Here is a 15216-nt window from a genome sequence, read left to right as displayed (position 1 = left end):
AATTAATGAATTAAAGTGCTTATCGATCCTGATGTCTTCCGCTGTTTGTTGGTGCCAATCCATCACTTTCTCATGCATCACTAAATCCCATAAGACAAGGGGGAAAGTCACTCTTACGATTTAAATCAAGTTTGAAGGTTCTATCATGTTTGCTTAACATATGTTGAGGTTACATTTGTTTGTGAAAACGGAGCCAAGTAACATAGTTATCGTCTTGAGAGAGAAATGGTAGCAGAACCTGTTAAGTAAAGCAAGAAGTATTTCTAGAGATAGAAACAACTTTATGTTCTCAGAACTCCCTCTTATGCATCATAAAAATATGACCAGTAGAGGTAACCACCGAGAGGTATATGCCAATCAGGGGTATGAACCGTGATAGCATCTCAAATAAGATTTACTGAGTTAAGTAGTCACTTTTCCTCAAGCCCTTTCACATCCATAAACTCTTCTCGTTGAGTCTGCGGCACCACACTTTTACTCAGTTGTAACTCTTACCCGGTTTTGGCTATTTATAATTCCTTTATCGCATTCACTTAAACTTTGACATAAACACATTGCATCTTTAATTCCCATGCATGAATCATTGTTGTTCAGCACAATCGTTTCAAATCCCTATGATCGACCTTAAGTTATCCTAAGCAACTCATGATCAGGTTATACTTGGCCGATGAACGAGAAAACTTATGACTGGTGTATGTTTATTAAGATTGATTGCTTAGACTCATTATCGCATAGCAATTTTGAGCTACGAAATCATTGCATATTTTATTCACAATACATATCGAGATTATTATGTTTTTAAGTACATATTATTTTTATTTTTTAAAACTAAGATATGTATTATTAATCATATAGATTTTATATAATTAAAGATTTTATTTTAAAATATACATATAATCATCTAAAAATATCGATTATAAATATTATATCAATTAAAAAAATTATTTTGAAAAAAATAAATCTACAACCAAATTAAAATGTGAATTAAACTAACAAAAGTTAAAATAATTACTACCTATTATAAATCTACATTTTTTTTTGTTTTGGTGTTAAATTTTATTACAATAAAAATTTTAATTACTAGATAAAATAAAAAAAAATGAAGAACTATAATTAAATGAATAAGACATCATAAAATTAGTTAGAAATATAAAAGAGTATTATGACAATTATCTCAAATTTCATTCCCATAAAAAGTAAACAAAATTTCTAATGGGACGAGCACAAAATACCTAGATTTAGGTGGTTGCATTTAAAAAATACCTACGATTTTGTTTCTTTGCAAAAATGTCTAATCCTTCATTTTAGTAGAATTTATTGAATTCATTATGACAATAATACCCCCAATTAAGATTCTACTATTGTTTAGCAACTACTTCAATCCCTATAAAAAAGAGAACTAATAAACAAATTCAAATACGATAATTTCTATCTTATTTAGTATCAAATTCAGAATGACTAATTTTCCCTCGCTAATCCTCAAACTCATAGTCATATATATACCTGTTATATATATGTACAGGGAAAAATGATGCTATTGTTATTTAGTATATACAAACATCCTATAAGACCTTTGACGTGCATAAAATCAAAGACGTGTATATATAAATACATCTATGTGTGAGTACAACTAACAAAATAAATACCTCCAGAGTAAATAAATAGTAAAAAATTTCTAACCCCACAACTATTCCAATCTCATAGACAACTTATAGGATCAATCAAGGGGTAGATAAATATCTAAAAAAACTTGTGGATGAATACCATGTGTATATGTGCATAAATACAATGGGTTACATTATAAATAACATGGAGTATATAGGTAAATTTATAACAATATTCAATACAAGTGGGATTATAGTGGCATGTACAAATGATTTATAGGACTTATATGGTGTTACAATAGTATATACATATAAGATTTTTAGTAAAAATTACAAGAACTGTAAACCTCGTACTCCATTTTCCTACATAAGTGAGTAACAAGTGTGTTAAGTAAAATTATAAAAGGAGGTAAAGAAAGTAGGAAGATTGAGGAAGAAAATTCTAAGTGTTAGAAATACTTAGTCAAGGGTGAGTTAAAATAGTATATACATACAAGTGAAAATTGGCCAAGTATGGAAGCAAAGTGTAGGCATGCATTGATGGAGAAGTGTGGACGCATAGGGTTGCATGCTATGAAGTACAAATACGACTACACAATACGGATACGATCGGATACGGCGATTCGTCAATTTCTAAAAAACTAAGATACGGATACGTCTAAGGATGCATCATTTTTTATATATTTTTTTAATATATATATTTCTAAAAAAACGAGGATACTTGATACGTTGAAGATACATTTTCTTTTTCTTTAAAAAAATCTAGAATATAGATAAATTTAACGTAAAAAAAAAAAAGCAACATCTAAGATGTTGAAGTACAATAGTTAATAAAATACAATAGAAAAATGACTCATATTGCAAAGAAGAAGAAGAAGATTAGAGGGAGAAGTATGAAGATAAACGAAGAACTTATTGTTGAAAATATCCAAATGGTTTATATTTTGGTGGACTTTGTGGGGTCTCAAATGTGAAGATGGAGATTAGATGATTCTAGTCTAGGATTTAGTCCGTTATTTATTTATTTTTCTTTTAGTTTTGGACTCGAGTAGTGAGCTTTTTAAATAGGTTGCCTAATTTTAGACTGGAAAAGATTATATGAGTTACTTATCTTTTTTCTTAAAAAAAAATATGCATAGAAATAGATACGTCAAATTGCGTGTCAGATACGTATCTAGGACGTATTTGAAAGTATCAGTATCTCATACGTGTTTGATACTAATTCTTTGCCTCACATGAAGTATCTGTGCTTCATAGGTTGCGTGTGTAGCAACTAAGGCTTGTAGAGGTTAAGTGTTAAAGGCAAGGATAAACTATGTTGGTATTAAGGATGAACGCATAAGTTGAAAGGCATGATGCGTTGATAAGGCTTACGGCAGTCAAGGGGCTTGCGAGGGTATTTGGGTGCTGGACGATCGTGTAGTATATAAGTGGCACTACACGATGAGGTATACGATCGTCTAGCAAATGATCGGCGCTACGCGATGAGGTAGGCGATCGTGTAGCAAATGTGCGGAGTTAAACGATGCGGTAGGCGATTGTGCGGTAAAGTGCGGCGCTAGACGATATGAAAGGTCGCGCTAAGCGATAGCGCTATACGTTGGATGATAGCGTTAAGCGACGAGGTGTTGGCACTGCACGATCGGCATCAGCACTAAACGATTGACGTTGGACGCTAGACGATGGAGTATGCGATGTGCGCAAGGCATTGAAATCGATGCACGCCAAAGTTATGCTATGAAACGAGGAAGGCCTAACGCTTGCTTGATATGATAAGACCAAGTTATGCGTGGGCTAGGAAATGCATTGGCTTAGGAGTATGCAACCAAAGGGGAGGGGACGCAATAGCTTCTAAGTGAGCTATGTGTTAGCCAGATTGGGCGATGCATTGTGGAGGAGGCATGCGGCCATGTGGTTGCAAGCGTTGGCTTCGGAGCTGACCTTTGCATCAATTACCAAGAGGGAAGGATCATCTTAGTTATTGATTGGCTAAGCCAACTGTCATACTCAGGTTTGATATTATCCTTTAAGGATGAGGTGATAGCTTAAGGTTAAAAGGAGAACATACAGCTGCTAGTTTAAAAAGGGAAGCTCGATTTCAAAGAGAGGGTTGGAGAAATTCGCTCGTTCAAATGGAGCAATTTTAGAGCCATTCAAAACTTGAGTATGTCTAGTTGCTGAGGTTGAAATCCCGGAAAGAGATTATAGTGGAATCAAACTGAAGAATGAAGAATCCGGCTGATGGTCGAATTCTTGGGTAAGTTGGGCCAGTCTCGATGATCTGAGGATTCTCGCTCAACCACGAGGAATTCTGAGCTGAAATTTTAAGTTAAGCTTGCTAAGACATTTTAGAGAATGTTTGTAGAAGGAAATGTCTTAAGAAAAGGCTTGGAAAATTAGTTATTAAAATTGTAAATTAAATTTGGAATCTTGAGCAAGCAGGCAGCTGCTTGGGTTAAACAAGCAAACAGCTTTAAGGGCTTGATGATGATGTTGAGCGCATGCGTTGGAGGCTGAATTGGTGCAAGGATGCACTGAGAAGCATTAGACCATGTAACGTATATTGAAGCCATAAGCGCAAGTGGTATGGGCATTGGATCTTGCAGGCAGGCGTACAAGTTATTAGGACAAGGTTGTGTTGGAGTTTATGGGCGCAACCAGACGAACGCATAGGTTATGCGTTGATGTGCCATAAGACGGGCGCATGAGTTAAACGATGGGTGCAAAGGTTGCTATGCGATTGTCCATGGGCACTACCAGACGAACGCATGAGGCATGCATTGATGTGCCATAAGGCGGGCGTATGAGCTAAACGATGGGCGCAAAGGTTGCTATGCGATGGGCATTAGGCGTTGGTTGAAAGCTTGGTCGCATAGGAGGCTTGAACGCTTAAAGCAAGGCATGAACGCATGGTAATGAAGTTGCTACCTAGTCAAAGTTAAGGCCTAAGAATTTGGCTAAGTGTTCAACGCATAGTAAGCATATACATGAAGAGGATTGCCAAAGATTGTGAGTGACTCTAAATGTTTTAAATGTTTTAAGTAAATTGCTAATGCTTATGAATGTCTAGCAATGCATGTTTACTGAAAGCTATTTATGATAACTATTCTCAGATGGTTACCAAGCAATGCATCTCACATTAATGTTATGTTTATGCTATGCTTTTCAATGAACATGAGGATGCATTAGTATAGAATACTTTTGGGCAACTAAGTCATTAAGAGATAAGAATATGCAAGTTCAGTATAAGTAGCTCAGTACTGAAGGACTAGATGAGAAGGTACTGAAGCTTTTTCTGAAGAATTTGAATAGCTCGATAATGAAGGACATGGAGAAGGTATCTGAGCAGCTCGATACTGAAGGACACGGAGAAGATATCTGAGCAGTAGTACCTAAGGTATGATGGTACTTAAACTAGAATCACATGAATGAAAGAAAAGTTGTTATTGGTAGTGTTGAGATCACTCCACACTAGCTATGGATTGACGTTGAGGAATTGAGTAAAGGTTCTCTCTCAACTAAGGATGCAAATTATGTTTTTAGGAAGTGAACAAAAGGGTTCCTTTCCAGTTAAGTAGTGATGCAGTAAAGAATGAAAAAGAGTGAGCAAAAGGGCCACTCTAGACTAATAGACTAAGGCATAGTCTAACAAAGTAAGAAAAGTGCTATGTGATGTTGATGATGACATGAATAATAGTTGCCAAGTTTATGTTTTTAGTTAAAGCTTTCAGTTTTAATATCAAATTTATGTATGAAAGTTATGCTTTAAATATTAGTCACTCACTAGGCTTTTAGCTTATGTTTTCAAATATTTTCCTTTCAGGTAGTGGTCAATTCCCAAAAGACTTCTCTGTTGCTGCTCTGTTACTTAAAGAGTCAGGTTGAAGGAAGCTTAATTGAAGACCTGTATTAGTTAATATACATGTGTTTGCCAGATAGGGACTAATATTCTAGATGAGGCTCACTAAGTTGTAATATTCATGTATGAACAATGCTATGAAACTATGTAATGTAAATGAGTTAAAGTTCTGAGTTAATTTGTTTAGTATATTGATGAAATGTATGTATTCAGGGTTTGAGCAAATTTAACAGGTTAAATAGGTAGTAAGTACCAGCAAAAGGGTTGGTAACTGCCGCAGTCACCATTCCATCTAGGTTAAGAGGGTAATCTGGAGTGGGGTGTGACAAGAACTAAAGCTAGCTTCGTAAAGCATACTCCTCCATTTGAAATTCAAAATCCACCTTACCATCCAATCTCAAACCTCAAAAGAGAAACTCATCAAACCCTTTAATTTGCTTCCCTGATTACGATTACAAATTGGAATATAGAACTTCTATTGGAGTTTGCTAATAATGTTGTATGTCCTAAAACTCGCAATTTGTATTGTTAAATATATTCTATTATTCATAAAGATGTTATTGACGTTCATTCAATAAAACTTTTGTTGAATATGTGAATTTCACTTATAAAGACTAAATCCAATAAACTAAAGATCCATGACTATTATATGAATACATGAACTTTATGTGGAGACATAAGAGTGGATCAAGTTCAGTAAATAGCCAAAATGGACTATAGTATCGAATAAGTCTGGGTACCTTATTCTGGTAACATTATTGGATGCGATCTACTCTGTAGTTGTTACAATTTGTTGTAAAGTGCTACAAACGAAGTGATCCTGATTCGTTCACGTATTGACATGAGGAGTGGGGGCATCCCATGCAATGAGTTTGCATAAGATCGGACCAATAAATAAATCACTCTTACTTTATAATGTTGTTTATTGTTTAAGACTGATTATTTCAAAGCGATGACCTAGGTAACTTGACCTTAATCCTAGACTAACTATGAACTCCTATTTATTCGGGATTATCCTTAGATCTACATGGGTAAGGGTTGGCTCAACAGTGCCAGCTCAATAAGCCTCCCATTTCAAGGGTAAGACCGAGTAGATAGTTGGGGACATAGGGTGCAAGACAAAATTTACTCTTGCCCACTTTTAGGGATAGTAAAGAGGTTGTTCCCTTAAGTACTGGCTCCGGATCTTGAACAAGGGGCCTCTCCCTCTCATTAGCCCGAGAGGGTCTCGGTTTAGTGATTGGATCACAAACCAATTATTCATTAGAGGATCAGTGGGACTTAAGAAGCAAGATGTAATCTCGGGGGTAAAATAACTTTTGACCCAATCGTTATTACGAACAACTTGTGAAGGGTTAACTTACTAATCATAATCATATCGAGTGGACATAATATATCTACAGTGAGAGGAGTGCAACTACTGGGCTTTAGTGGAATGACTCGGTAGTTAACCAATGGTCGTTAATTAGGTTAAAGAGTTTAGCCAGTTAATCGCGGATTGTTGGATCCCATGATCTGTATGTCCATGAGGCCCCTCTACTAGCTCATATCAGACTAAACCTTAGAATAGTGTGACGAACGAATTTGAAGTGTTCAAATTCGATTTTTGGAGCAAAGCGGTAAATATATATGATATATTTAACCTAATGTTTAATTGTGAATTAAACATAAAGAGAGAAAAAAAAGGAGATATTTAAATAAGATTTAAATATCAAGATTATGAATAGGGATTCATATTCATTGGGGTTATTGTTGGATTTAATATTAAATTAAATTAATTAAATTGTTTAATTAATTATTTAATGTTAATTTAATTTTAAAATTGATTATTAGAATTAATTTTGAAATTAAATAAAATTGGTCAAAATTGTATTAAAGGTCAAATTGTTGACTTGATAAAAAATGCAATGAAAGTCAAATTGTTAACTTTTGACTTTGAAAGTCAAAAAGTCAAATTTGGTGACTTTGGACTTTGAGAGTCAAGTTTTGACCATTGACCAAGTTAGTGGAAAGATCCAACAAATTGTGAGTGGGAAATGCCAACTTTTGCATTGATAAGTATTGTCTTCATTTGAAGATACTTGCCTCTCTAAATCCCACTTTGAGTTAATGGTTTTTTAGTGTCAAATTCTCATCAAACTCAAAGTTGCATGTTTTGAATGTAATGGTCTTTAAAAGGAAGAGTTTATGATTGTTTAGAACCCTTGGCCACAATGGAAATTGATGAGATTGTATGATAATCTCATAACAATTTTCTCTCAAAGACTTAACCTTTTTCTCTCCAAATTAGTCACTCAACGGATTCCACCATCCCGTTTTAAGGCCGGAGAATAGTCAAGAAGAATCTTGCGGTGGTCTGCAAACAGTTCGTGAGGAGATTTGAGCTAATTTGGAGAAGTTTTTGGACTACAAAGGTTGTATTTCTTCTCACCCTTTTATTTGTTTTAATTGCATGTTTATCCTTTGTAATTAACCTAATTAGAGTACTTTATATTCATTTTTCTTCCGCTGCGCATGTGTTTGTTCCATCAGTATGTACATTAGAAATGATGAAGGTGCACAACATCACGCTTGAAAATCTGCATAAGTTCTGTTTACTTCATCTAATAGAAGACACAATAAAGGTAGGATCAAAGACAAGTAAAGACAGAAACATCACCAACATACAATGTACTTTCTCTCTCATTCCTTCACTATGATCTACCTACTTTGTTTTTGTTTTTGTTGCTATCAGTGAAGAAATCCTGTGGTGTAGTATGGTAAAGGGATGGATATATCCTAATGAGAAATTTCAACCTTAAATATAGACGATAATAATGTATATTAATATTTGCAATATTGTGTTGGTTTTGAGTTATAGAGAATATATATTATTCAAATGCTCCTAAAAATCTCTTACTTCTAACCGAAACAATTGTATTTATGTTGTTGTGGTAAATCTGTAAATAACTAGATATATAGGTATTTCTTATAATTTTCATTTCCATTTCTAATTACCATTCAATCCATTTCCATTACACGTTAATTTAATTACCATTATAGTCCATTTTCTTTACAACATAATCTAATTATAATTCCACCCTAAATGCCAAACCGGGAAGTAAAGGAGGTCTTAGTTCAAGAAGATTTTTGAGTCTTTGACACAAATTTTAGGCTTAAAAATGAATTTGAGTAAAACTAAACCCTAGAGAAGAGTATCATTTTGGTTCATCCTCCCCCCCCCCCGTCTCCTCTCTTTTTCCTCCATCTCCCATCAGTGTCACAGCCGCAGATCGGCTTCCACCTCGAAAAGCAAGGTTCCTCTCCCTCACTCCTGCGGCAGCCACACTCACGCCAGTATCTCTCCGTCTTTGATTTCTTTATTCTCTCGTCATCTTCACCGTTACCATCGTCGATTCTCACTCTCTACTGCAATCTCACGCCGCAATGCTTCCATCTCGAGGTTGATCGTCCTCATCAAAGTTTTATTTCCCTTGTTTTTCTTTTGCTCTTCTCTCTTGCGACCCAATTTTGGAATCAGGGCAATTTTTATTGTTCCAGCTTATTTTAGTTGGAAAATTTTCGGATCAAAACAAGACTTCAAATTATTTTGATTTTTAAATTCTGTGTTCTTATTCATTCCAATCACTAGAAATGATTTGAAATCCATTCTGATTTGAAAATCGTAGTTACAAACAAGGTAGACATTCAGAAAGTTTCTTGAGTTTTCTGCCAAGAGAAAGTAAGAAATAATCTAAATTCTTTCTATTTTTTTTTTCACAATTCTGAATTTGAGGAAATGGCTGCTATTTTCATTCATTTCTTCGGTTGTTCTTTTCTTTTTGTATTTACTGTTTCCAAGTTTTGATTTTGAGCTTTTCATGTTCTATGTAGGATTTCTATTGCTAGAATTAGAATTTGGTATCTGGTCCGGGATTATCCTTGCTGGACTTCAATAGTGGCGGCGTGCCTTTTATAGACTAAAATTTGATGGATCTGGCATGGCTGAGTGCCATTGTAGTTGGGGCCGGCTGCCTTGTTTTGGGATACTATATTGGTTCGAAGTATCCTCCTCGCATTTTTGTCAGAGCCAAATTAGCCAAAAGCAACGAATCCGGCAGGAATGGGAAGAAGAAGGATAAACCTAAAGAGCCACTGGAGGTTGAAAATTTGGCTGACATTCTCGATGACTTCAAGATGGTCTGCCTCTGAGTGTCCTTGTCTATCTCTGTTTCTCTCGTGCTATCTATTAGAAAATCATTCTCGATTACTTTATGTTCTCTCTCTAAAATAGATGTAACAACACTTCACTGTCTCTTCAGGTTCTAGTTGTGAGAAATGATTTGAAAATGGGAAAAGGAAAAATTGCGGCTCAATGCAGGTATTTTATTATCACTTTGTGGTTGTTCTTTGATTACTTGTAGTTTGAATGCTAATTGCTAACAATAACAATGATAGAAGTTTAAAATTTTACCGGAGTTGCTGTGGTAGTTGATTTTTCTTTTTTTCTTTTTTTTTTTTTATAAATTAAATACTAGTCCTAAGAATTGGAATTGGGCATATATAGTGTTTAGAAGTTTACGTTAACAACCCACTACTCACCTGGTTTATTAATATCCTCACAATGACTTTATAGGTTAAAAATCACTTTCCCTACCATTTCGTAAAAGTAACAATTTAGTCCCTGAACTTTGGTTTGCAACGCGAACTTTCAATTTTGTAACAATTCAGTCCTTAAACTTTCGTATGTAAAACTTGTAACAACCCTATGGTAGAAATTAGTGTTGAGGTTTAATGAGGATTTTTGTGTAATTAAACCAATAAACTAAATAAAGAATCATTTTTTTATTATAAAATGCAAAGTCTACATCATAAGATAATAAAATATTGTCTTTTAATTTTGATAATTTTTTTACGTTGGGGACTAAATTATTACAAATTTGAAAGTGCAAAGCTTACATTGCTACATACTTCAGGGACTCAATTGTTACAAAATTGAAAGTAAAGAGACTAAATCGTTGCAAACCAAAGTTCAATTAAATTATCGCTTTCTTGAAAGTTTGGGGGAAAAGTGTACTTCAACCTAAATGGAACAAAAATTTATCAACACTACAATAGCATGAGACGTTTTGGATGAAAATATGCTTCAAGTCAACGTTGTCAAAAAGAAGAATTTTGGAAGATAATAGAGCTTCTATTTTTTTGAAATATTGCACTGTCAAATTCAGGAAAATTATTGATGGGTGGAATCTAAAAAACAACAAATGGGAAGAATCAGGAAAATCCTCGTAAATATAACTTCAGAAAATCAGCAAACTTAGAGTAAATCTCTATTGCAAATAACATTGGAGGAAAAGTGACATAAACATGAAAAAGGTTGGGTATGATAAAGTGGGAAGTAAAGCAGGTTGGGTCAGAAATTGAGAAAGGTAAAGAGGGTGCATCATCAATACATCTTTCTTTCTTCATGAAAAACCAAGAAGGAAAATAAAAGCTTCAATGGGATTGAGGCAAGGGGATTCAGTTGCCCCTTTGCTTAACTATGAGGGTCACCCTAGGGAGGGGTGGAGTCTTGACAAAATTACCCTATGAATACCAGCCATTTTTTAGATTAGTTTACTGTTTAAGGAGGATTCTCTTATCCTTCATATCTTTTCACAGACTTCTATGCATGCCGGGGACCGTGTTTACTCACAATTATCCTATGCCATAAGGATTTAGGCTCAAGGGAAAACACCAAAGCCGTTTAGCCAACAGAGCTTTGTTGCGTAATCTTAAATTACCAATCTCAAGCGCCCTTCCCCCCATCTATTCACAAAATTCCCAACCACTTTCCAGCAAACGAGATCAGAACCATTCCCTTCTTCCACCCCTCCCCAGAGGAAGTCTCTCATGAGCTTCTTCATGCTTTTACAAATCAAAACAGGCACCCGAAAAAGAGAGGTAACAGATAGGAATTCTACTCAACATAGATTTGATCAAAGTCAGTCGACCAGCTTCGGAGAAAAAGTTTTCTTCCACGAGACTAACCTTTTCAAAATCTTCTCAATGGGACCATTCCAAAAAGAGATAGCTCTCGCTTCTCAGGTTACCCCCAAGAGGAAAACCTGGTAGGAGGAAGGAAAAGAGCCAACCACATAGTCCATCTATTAAGCCTCATCAGGTCACAATTTAACTCCAAAATCTAATACTTCTATTAATTTTAAGCCCTGACATCGTCTCAAAGAATCTTAGAATGTGATATAGGATAGTGAAGGACTCCTCTTTGCCAAAACTAAAGAACATCATATGGTCAACAAATTGCAGATGAGACAAAACGCAACCTGCTTAAAACTAACCTTAAAAGGCCAAGAATTCTTCCTTCCACTCCCGTAATAAAAATATGGCTCAGAACATCCACAACCATATTACATAATTTCAATTACCAGCTAACTTTGTGGCCGATGTTTACTAGAAGAATTACCAATCCTGCACGAACATTTTATGTTACTACTACTTGAGAGGCCAATATTTCATATTATTTACTATAAGCATGACTATATAAGAACTGGCTTATTACTTGTTTAATAGTTAAATTATGAGAATTGAGACTAGTGATCTAATTTTCTCAAACCCCTTTGCATGGTAAACTTCCCAGTTTCTCAATGTTGTAAATTGGATTTGGAATCATTTTTAAATCTACTTTACTTGCTTTTATTAGTCATGCAACTTTGGGTCTCTATAAGAAGCTCCATTATCGTGCACCAAAAGCCTTGAATAGGTACGTATTTACACAATAGTCCTCCCTACATTAATATGAGTCGCATACTTTGTTCTATGTACATTTATTTGATTTTATTTACACGTAGATGGGAGATGTGTGCGCAACCCAAGGTGGTTTTGAAGATAGAAAGTGAGGAAGACATGCTAGTTTTGCAAGTAACAATTCCACTATGCTTTCTTTTCTTAAAAGTTCCACTCTGACTTTTTGGTGTCTAGCTGTTTTCTTTTTGCATGTCAAAAGAATATTGCATCTGCAGGTAGTTGATGTTTGCTAGTTTTTCTACTCTGTTGTACGTTTGAATATATCTTTATTAGGGGTGTAAGCAGTTGATTTGGATTGGTTTCTTGCTGAAACCAATTTTTTTCCAACTGACCAAGCTACGTCTATTTTTTTTATTTGACTGAAATAATCATCAAGTTTATTTCAAAAAATTACAATATATGTTTCTTTTAGCTTGCACCCTGTTAACACCCTTCATATTTATTAAGGCATTTGTTCTTTTACTGCCTTACCTCTGGTGCAGCTTCATTTCATTCATTTGATCTTATTTCCCTTACCAAGTTTACCATAGTGCCATTAAATTTCAGAGAGCATGATATTATGCAATTTGTTCGTTTTTACTTCTGGTTGGTCGTCCTTAGTTCTTTATAATCTTTCTTCCTTTTCTTCTCAGTTAATTTTGCATCTCTGTGAGACAATTGAATACAGCTTGCTCTTTTCTATATATCATTTATTCTTTGAGGCATTTGAGTAAATTCTTTCATTTTTCAAAAGTTTATATTATTGTACATTAGGAGAGGGCAAAATCATTGAAGCTACCAACTCATATTACCATTGATGCCGGAAGAACTCAGATCGCACCAAGTAAGTTATATATGAAATTCACTTAAGTAGATGCAAATCTATGAAGTTCACTAAATTTACTTTTTTGTTCTTTTAGATTCGAGAACGGTGATGGCAATTCTTGGTAAGTAGATTTTTTCCATCCAACCCTTATAAATCAAAGAGTCTTTGTTGCCACAATTTGAGCATTCCTTTTTTAACAAAATTCCTCAGATGGGAAGAATGTATTTTGAGATAAAACGTTGACTAAAGACCTTGCCATTGGTTTCTATCTCTATTCTTCCAACTTAGCAAACCCCCTACAATCTTCACTCTTTTGTTTGACTCGTATTTTTGGTGAGCTTAACTGGTGGATGTACTTCGCTACTTCACTATTTCATTTTGGTGCCAACTAAAATTATTATAAAACTTTGTTCCAATGAATACAATGGTATACACTTCTTCACAAATTGCAGGTCCAGTTGAAGTGGTGGATGATGTAACTGGTGGGTTGAAACTTTTGTAGTTTCTAAATTCTTGCCTGTAATCTCCCCAAACTTGTTGAAGACTTCAATTCTCAAAAGGCTTTGCTCTGCAAAATCCATCCATGCTTGAACCAACTACACAGTACGAAACCGATCTATGCGGAGTTGAGCTATCACGACCTCGAATACTATTTACCATTTCTGATAACAACAATGATGACAGCGATAATCTAAGTTAACCCATTTATTACGAAATTTAGTCTGATTCGAACGGTTGGAAAGTTCTTGGATTACCTTGTTTGAGTACTATATTCGGTTCAAACCTATTTAAAGATTTTGGTTTTGCAGACCCTTTTTATTATTTTGTTTCTTTGCATTCTCTCTTAAAGATGATGTTTGAATTCGGGGTATAACAAATAGTTTTGGTTGTATGACAATATGAAATCACTACACAAAATTTCAGAATTCACAACACAACACACATCCCCAAGGAAGGATTGTGTGGTGGATGTGGCAAGTGTGGATCAAATGGCACGAGATGAAAATGAGAGAGGTTGGATCATTTACCATAAAAAAAGATTGCAACCCTGTTCAAAAGGAAAAAAAATGCAACCACATAGAATTCGTATTTATGTGTCAATTGAGTTATGTTCCGTTGTTATATTATTTTAAAATACTTTTAAATTAAAAAAATAGTTATTTCCACTCAATCTCCATTCTCTTCACTCTCCTTCCCTCTCTGCTAATAAATCCCACATACTTCTCTCTGCCTCCAGACTTTGATGCTAACGTTGCCACAGTCATCCTCATTTGATTGAATTTTGCAGACAAGGTTGAATCTTTTGACGAAGAAAAAAGAGTAGAAAACGAGGTGAATTTCTTCGATAGAGTGAAATCGAACATTTTTAAAAGAAAAAAAAAATTATTATTGGCTGAATTTAGAATGATGATGATGAATCAAAGAGCAGTTCATGATGAATTAGAGAGAATAAGATCGAAAATGTGGCTTGTTAGTTTCAAAACTCAGAAATAGTTTATAATTTGAAGAAGAAAATAAATTTAAATCAATTTTGTATGTCTTTTTCAAGGTCTTGTTGGGCAAGTAGAAAATAAGCTTGTTTGAGTTCTTTGGATTTAATTTTGAAGTAATCTTACTAATGGAATTGCTTTTGTATCAAGCAATAAAATTAAAGGATAACTTGATGATCTAAGTTTGTATGAAATAGGGAGGATAAGCAGACGAAGCATGCCCAAAAGTAAACCAACTGCTTGGACTACTACGAAAAAATCCCACTGGATTTCAAAGTAGCACGATCTGAGTTATACTTACCCCTCCTTATTGAGTATTTTTATACTTATACCTCCTTATTTTATGTTTTTCAGACAAGGGCAGGTGAGTGACGAAGGGGACCCGTGACTGAGTCATATAGGACATGAAAATCGCTTCGGCTGAATTTATGTTTTAAAGTTTTTTTGAATGATTTGAACTAGATTTTGATGTTAAACAAGAAAAATTTTATTTTATTGTTTTGAATGTTATTTTCCTTAACTGTTTTAGGGGTCCGAACAAAGGTTTAATTGATTTTTTATTTATTAATTTTATGGATCATTTTGAAAATTAATTTTATTGATTTAGTTTCAGTGGTCAAAATGTTTTAAATTTAAATGTATATTTATGAGTAACGACTCTTCTCAGACTTCTAG

The 15216-nt window shown here is 34.5% G+C and overlaps 1 protein-coding gene across 2 annotated transcripts; it reads left to right on the top strand.

Annotated features, from left to right (window-relative positions):
• Positions 1-8458: 8458 nt before the first annotated feature.
• On the top strand, positions 8459-13873 carry LOC120088596 (uncharacterized). Of its 2 annotated transcripts, none has more exons than XM_039045999.2 (8): positions 8459-8905; positions 9337-9642; positions 9765-9823; positions 12143-12202; positions 12291-12360; positions 13000-13069; positions 13146-13172; positions 13504-13873. In XM_039045999.2, exons 2-8 carry the CDS (start codon positions 9433-9435, stop codon positions 13551-13553), a joined length of 546 nt encoding a protein of 181 aa, XP_038901927.1. In that variant the 5' UTR covers positions 8459-8905; positions 9337-9432; the 3' UTR covers positions 13554-13873. The 2 variants fall into 2 exon arrangements, with proteins under 2 accessions (XP_038901927.1, XP_090161942.1); XM_090305816.1 differs by lacking the exon at positions 13504-13873 and adding an exon at positions 13262-13456 and having other exon boundaries at positions 8559-8905.
• The last annotated feature ends 1343 nt before the right edge of the window (positions 13874-15216 follow it).

The sequence above is a fragment of the Benincasa hispida genome, chromosome 10 (genome assembly GCF_027475165.1).
Source record: "Benincasa hispida cultivar pf3 chromosome 10, pf3_genome.v1.1, whole genome shotgun sequence".
Lineage (NCBI taxonomy): Eukaryota > Viridiplantae > Streptophyta > Magnoliopsida > Cucurbitales > Cucurbitaceae > Benincasa > Benincasa hispida.
Note: the sequence above shows the minus strand (reverse complement) of the source record. Positions and strands in the feature narration are given on the sequence as shown.